This window comes from Triticum urartu, chromosome 2 (assembly GCF_003073215.2).
Source record: "Triticum urartu cultivar G1812 chromosome 2, Tu2.1, whole genome shotgun sequence".
Classification (NCBI taxonomy): domain Eukaryota; kingdom Viridiplantae; phylum Streptophyta; class Magnoliopsida; order Poales; family Poaceae; genus Triticum; species Triticum urartu.
The window spans coordinates 190,811,846-190,818,988 of NC_053023.1; the positions used below are offsets into that span (position 1 = coordinate 190,811,846).

Genomic DNA, 7,143 nt, shown 5'->3' on the forward strand with positions numbered 1-7,143 from the left:
CAGGTTATTTGTGCTTGTTCAGATCTTAGCTACCTACATAAACAGATATAACAAATTCAACTGATTGTCAGATTGAAAAAAGTACGTTACCAGTATCTTCTTGATTTGATTTGTACGTATGTTGTTCAAACATTCGGGGTAATAGCATAGCTGTCATCATCAAACTACTGGAAAAATTATTAGTTGAGCTAAATTGGGATAACGATATGTTATTTCCTGTTACTTGTTTAAATTCTGGTCCAAGAAAAATTCTTGATGGGTTGATTTCACATCTTCCGTGTTAAAACCAATACTGGTATTTAGAAGATACCTTTATTTTATGATGAATAATTTCAACGAGTTATGGTTATTGCGTGTTTTACCTTCATGCAGGTTCACTAGAAAAACTGATGGTTTGGACACAGTTAGTGAGGAAGGACATGCAGATTGACTTCAGCGGGGATTTTCCAGCTTCACACTGTAAGGATCTTTATCAGAGTGTTTTTGTTCACGTAAAGGTAGCAGCTCAAGCATAACATGGATTATTTTCCAATACCTTCTCGAAAAGTGGCAACACCCTTGATCAAGAAATAATCCTTCTTATTCCTTTTGTTTTTAGACATCGGGAAAACCATTGACAATACCTACCCTATTATTGTATTAGTGCTAGCCTCAAACTGAAGAGAAGATGGCCTGAATAGTTGAAGTACAACATGCTCACAGGTTGCCAAAGCCGGAACAACGTCGCGTGTATTCATCATCAACAAGTGATTTCTAGGTGTTTCCCATGTTGTAATTTTTTCTTGGTTTTCATGTATACTTTTTACTAATGCTTTAGTTGATGATTGTATATCTGGTCGAATGTACTTATGTGGTTCTGTTCCATTTCTTTTGTGTAATGAATTTAATTTTGCATTTCCAACGGATGTCAAATATATACTACTTTATGTTTGATTTTGAGCTCCAAGAATCAATGAGATTTAAGGAGTGCAATGAAGTAAAAAAAAAGTATCACTACTGCTGTAACCTAATCTGGCAATGACCTGTATATATTGGAATGAATAATGGACTGCCAAGTTTTTGTGTATAAAATGGTAATTTGAAGTCTGCATTCAGAAAGAAGAAATGGGAGCCATTGAGAAAGAAGAAATGGGAGCCAATTTTTTTCATGTCGTAGTAAAACTTGATTTTCTACATGTCCCACATTAATTTGAAAATTCTCACGGAACTTGAAACCTGAACCTAATAGTGAGTTATCGAGTTTGTGATACATCTGCTAGCATACTTGTTGACCCTGGTTCTACTCACTTTTGGTGTTGGGCAAGTTGAGTACTCCCTCTGTCCCAAAATATAAGGCGCGCTATTTTCGTGCTGGTGATGTTCGTCTTTCACCATATATACTGAGTTATATGCATCCAGAATTTATAAATGGCACTGTTGAATTCATCTTGCAAATTTCTTTCATTTCATATATCATGATGCTAATTTTGTGAACATATTATAAGTACAATTCACCAAAAGTTGTACGCATTGACCAGTGAAATTTAAGGACGCCTAATATTTTGGGATGGAGGAAGTACTAAGATTTGGCACAATTGTATATGTTTGAATCTTTTGCACATTTTGGAAGAAAGAAAAATAATATTCCCGCACACCACTGGGTGTTATCGAGCATATAGGTCAAGTTTTTGTAGATTTCATATTTGATGTTCAGCGTGCATTGCACGTGCTTGATTACTAGTATGCTAAAAGGGAGACACTACAACATTGGCCATCTGCCCCTTATACAAATCTGCTGAAGAAGAAACCATGAAAGCACACTTTTTCTTCTACTCCCTCCGTCCCAAAATTCTTGTCTTAGATTTGTCTAGATACATCCGTATTTAGACAAATCTAAAACAAGAATTTTGAGACGAAGAGAGTACTATTTTTGTAGTAATACCTATTGGTCGAGGCTGAATATTTAGTTACATCCAGAATGTTGCATGAGAGAAATGACGAGTGTTCTTGGACACTGCATATGACCTAGTGCCACGGCGACCCTTAGTTTGGAGCTCTCCCATGTGGTCATACTTGAGGCCAAACAAGGTGACATGGAGCACAGTGTCGATGGCTTCCTTGCTGGATACGATGTTCTCGACGAGGCAAGACCTGCTATCGCCCATGTAGGTAAGAGTGACATCCTTGTGCCGGCCACCCTCCATGTAATGCTCCTCGTTGTTGCGGCGAAACAGCTTCTCCTTGAGCACCCTGCATTCCAACGGCCATTTGGTGGTGGCGCTGCGTGAGGCAACCTGACAGCAGCAAACATATCCAGCGCCCTTGCGATCCGTCCCAACCCATGCATTTAGCTCTGCGTCGAAGAAGGCTTGGCCTTTGAAGGGCAAAACCCAGTCGTCCCCAAGGCCTGTCCACACGCCGTTGCTCGTGTCCAAGGAGTGGGTTCCCTGCTTCCTTGTAGACATGAAGATGGTACGTCCGTCCGGGTGCAACGCGTAGCCGACGATGTCTACCCCGTTGAAGGGTGGCTGTGACTGCACTTTGTTCCAGGACCAATCCATGTATGGATCCCATATGTTGTCTGCGGCGACTCTGCGCCACGACAAGGCTTGCAAACATGGGAGATGAGGCAAGTCTGCGGTTGTCAAGACATATATCGTTTTGCCGACAGCTATGCTAGTCGCTAGGGGATCAATCCCACGTGGAAAACGCGGGCCCACGGTGAGGGCTGCGGTCTCCGTGTCGTAGATGACGGCTGGGGGAGCGTGGTCGCCGCGGTTATGCGGGTTGGTGTCGACCAAGATGTTGGTGCCCACGGTGGTGAACTCCATGCGGCCACACATCGGCGTCTTTATCCGGATGGCAGCGTGCTCCAGAAGCTTGTGCTCTCCTCCGCCTCCTTGTGTATCCTCCAAGATGTCGTCGGCGTCAAGCTTGTGGATGCTGTACCCGCCCTCCCAGTCATCCACCGCCAGATAAAGGTGCTGCTTCCGCGGCAGCCTCTCGGCATGATCATTATTCCGTCGCCGCCGCTTAGACGACGAGCACGAGGACCTCTCATCCAAACTGCCGCCCATCACGTCCACAAGAAATTTCTTTCCCAACAAGGATTTCTACTCATCCAGTCGAAATCGAAAGCCTACTGATTGAAGCGGTCGGAGATTGGTTTATATAGAGGCTGGCTGGGAGGGAAGAGTTCGAGTCGGAATCTACGACGGAAACTGATTCCAAGTCGGTTCGGCTTGCCACCACTAGCTACTCCGTCAGCGACAAAGCAGGAGGCGGTTTTGAATCCGGAAAAACTAACGCCCACGGCAACTTGCACATGGCTCACACCGTTCGTTACGACGGCTCCGCTGTCACGAACGATTTCGTTCGGGTGGAATTGCCCAAATCACGAACGCCCTCCCCCAAGGCCCTTACATGGCCTTTTCCCTATAAATAAAAACGAAAAGAAAAAAAACCACATTTTGTTTTCTTTTTCAAAAATGACATGAAAATTGCCGTGGCGTATGGACATTAAAATATGAGCTAAAAATTGCCATGGCATATGGACATTAAAATTTTCCATGGTATTTTAAGTAAAATTGCCATGCTTGTATAAAGAAATTTGTCATGCATATAAGCATAACACAAATCATCACCAGAAAATGCAAAATGATATATGTATATTAAAAATATATGAAATAAATTTGCCATGGCCACAGTTTAAAAAAATTCACATGGTCCATGCACTAGAAAATGCCATGATGCATAAGATAAATTTGCCATGAGCCCATGACCGTCAACTAAATTTGCCATCGTCCCATAAAAAGTAGATAATTGTACTATGTTCAGGAGATAAAAAGTGTCCATGGCCAATTACTATTTTTGCCATGATCCGTTAAACTAAATTTTTCATGGCAAAATTTCGACATGTATGTCAAACGTAAATTTGCCATGGAAAAGTACAAATTGCCATGTCAATAAAAGATAAAATTTGCCATGGCGATTTAGGTAAATTTGCCATGTCAAGGTGAATCTGGCATGGCAAAATAGAAAATTAAAATTTCCATGTCATGCTACAACTAAATGATGGCAAATGCACATATCGTGTTGGGATGCATTTTTTGGAGTACTAATCACAAATCAAGTTGATGAATTTTGTTCACAGCATGGCAAGTTCATATCTTGTCACATGGCAAATTCATTAAAAAACATTCTGTTTCCCCAAAAAAAAGCATGGTAAAAGTGTATAAAATCTTTGAAATGTCCACATGGCAAAACTATGAAAATTTTTGGACCTGTTACATGGGCAAAATTATGTACTCCAAGACATGGAAAAATTTATGCATATTCGGTGTACAAAAGACACGGAAAATTTATGCATTTTTATCCACTAACTGAAAATTGCCATGGCAAAATAGAAAATTAAAATTTTCCATGTCATGCTACAGCTAAATGATGGCAAATGCACATATCATGTTGGAATGCATTTTATGGAGTACTAATCACAAATCAAGTTGATGAAATTTGTTCAAAACATGGCAAGTTCATATCTGGTCACATGGCGAATTCACTAAAAAACCATTTTGTTTTCCCAAAAAAGCATGGTAAAAGCGTATAAAATCTTTGAAATGTCCACATGGCAAAACTATGAAAATTTTCAGACCTGTCACATGGGCAAATTATGTACTACAGGACATGGAAAAATTTATGCATATTTGGTGTACAAAAGACATGGAAAATTTATGCATTTTACCCACTAAATGGAAATTGCCATGGCAAAATGAAGGTATATTTGGCATGAAGAATGAGAAGTAAAAATTTCCATGAATAATAAGTAAAATTTGCCATCCATGCATAAGTAAAATTTCCGTGGCAAATAAAAGTTAAAATTTGCCATGGCAAAAATAATAAACAATAACTTGCCATGGCAATAAAAAGGTGAATTTGCTGTGGGCTTTGAAAGTAAATTTCCCATGGCTATACAAGTTAATTTGCCATGGACTATAAAATAAATTTGCCATGGGCTATCAAATTAAATTTCCATGGGATTTAAAAGTTAGTTTTCCCATGGTTGTACAAGTTAATTTGCCATGTACTATAAACTAAATTTGCCATGTGGTATGAAATTAAATTGACATGGCTATAAAAGTTAAAAATTTGTCATGCTTTTTGTCATGGCAGATTGATAATAAAATTTACCATCGCATTTTAATAAAAAAATTCATGGTTGTATGAGAAATTTGTCGTGTGTGTAAAAGAAGAACAAATTATGAACAAAGAATTGCCATGGTAGATTTATAATAAAAATTGCCATGGTTTTCTAATTAAAATTTCCATGGTTGTATGAGAAATTTGCCATGTGTGTAAAAAAATAACAAATTATGAACAAAGAGTCATGGCAAAAGTTAATTTTGCAGTGGTAAGTAATGTAAATTTGCCATGGCAAAAACATGTTGCCATGGTTAGTTGAGAAAAAAATGTTTTCTTGGCATGTAAGAACTTAGAAAAGAATGTTGTCTATCTTTAGGATCTAAAAATTGCCATGATGGTAAAATTAGTATAGATTTGTTGCCATGCTGCCAAAATGAAGACCTGGAAAAGCATGCTCCCAAGTATATCAAGAATGTCATTCCTCTGCAATTTCAACATTGTTTTGCCAAGGCAACTACTGTTGCATGTTTTGCCATATTTTCAACTTGTTTTACCATGATGTCAACAAGAATTAGCCATGGGAACTACTAAAATCTGAAGAGTATAGGTTTTCAACATGATTAGTAGTATACAGCTGCTGCTACATACTGTCTAATTAAAGCAGATTCGTTCATTAGCCACTTATAATCTATCATCCACCAAACTCTTCAGTGCATCAATAATAGTGTGGTGAAAACTAAACAACAATCCAGGTGCTTATTGATAGTAGTATCTCAGTGTACACGACTAATCAGGCAGACACACGCGCTAGTAGTTAATCATGGTTACTGCATGAGCCGGACCTGCGCCGCGGTGGTGAGGTGCGTGAAGTCGTTGGCGATGAGGGGCCTCATGGCGTCCACGTACCTCAGGTCGGCCGCCTTCCGAACCAGATCGACGAACTTGCCCTGCCCTGTTGCGATCCCAACCTGCATACCAAGCACCCACAAAAAGATCACATACAAAGTCAATAATGGCGCACTCATTTCCCAGATCAATCAATGGAGTAACTGGCCGGAGCATCGAACCTGGATGACGAGGAGGTTTGGAATGCGAAGGACCCGTCATACGTGACGCACCGCAGGGCCGCAACCTTCCGTGACGCCATTATTGAACGCGGCGAGGACGCCCGGCCGCACCGGAGGTGAGCAGCGTCGTCGATGGGGACCTCCCCGGAGGCGGGAGCGGCGTCGCCCGGAGCAGAGCCATCGACGGCTCACCTCGTTGGTGCGCGCGCGGGGCAGGGACTCACCACAGCCGGCATGACCAGCGCTTCGATGGGGACCTCCCCGGAGGCGGCGGCGCCTCGACCTCCTCGGCAGCCTCAGCGACCCGTGCACCGCGGATCCCCGACGAACGCCATCCCGCAGCACCGGCCACCGCCAAATCCGCAGGTCAGGCCACCAACGCCACGGCCCGGCAACGCCAGGATCTCGTCGAGATCGAACCCAAGGGGCGCGGCCGTGGCTACCTTCTCCGGGAGAGCCCAGTCCCTACGCCGTGCGCAGGCGTGGAGAGAGATGGGAGGGAGGTCAGGGAGGAGATGGGAAGGAGGAGAAGGAAGTAGAGGCAGGTGGAGCGCGGGGCGGCTCACCGGCGGCTTGCCTCACGACCAGCTGCCGGAGGAGGCGGCTCACCGGCGGCTTGCCTCACGACCAGCTGCCGGAGGAGGCGGCTGGAGATGGGAGAGGAGTAGGTGAGTTGGGGGTGGGGGATTGGGCGAGTGGAGGAGGTGGATGATAGGACTGGGTTCACGTTCGCGTCGACTGTTTGTTTCACCGAACGAGCTTCCTGGCTGACGTGTCCTCTCCGGTGTTTTGAGATTGGTGCAACTAATCTGACGGTAGAAAAGTCGTTCGGAACGAGGTTGCAAACATAGCACGTTCGGGAGTTATAGATTCCGAAAAGATTCACACATGCATGCATGCGATGACGTGGCGTAATTTGTGTGTTATAAAACGTGTGGACGAATTTGACTCACACACC

General features: G+C 43.0%; 1 protein-coding gene across 1 annotated transcript; it reads right to left on the reverse strand.

Annotated features, from left to right (window-relative positions):
• Window positions 1–452: 452 nt before the first annotated feature.
• LOC125536691 lies at window positions 453–6,918 on the reverse strand. Its single transcript, XM_048699937.1, has 2 exons — window positions 6,186–6,918; window positions 453–6,086 (listed from the first exon to the last, which is right to left on the reverse strand). The coding sequence occupies exon 2, from the start codon at window positions 3,054–3,056 to the stop codon at window positions 1,947–1,949; it is 1,110 nt and encodes a 369-aa protein (XP_048555894.1). The 5' UTR covers window positions 3,057–6,086; window positions 6,186–6,918; the 3' UTR covers window positions 453–1,946.
• Between the last annotated feature and the right edge of the window lie 225 nt (window positions 6,919–7,143).

What these genes read in the sequence shown, in the direction of transcription:
- LOC125536691 (XM_048699937.1), bottom strand. Translation starts at nt 3,056, where the DNA reads ATGGGCGGCAGTTTGGATGAGAGGTCCTCGTGCTCGTCGTCTAAGCGG.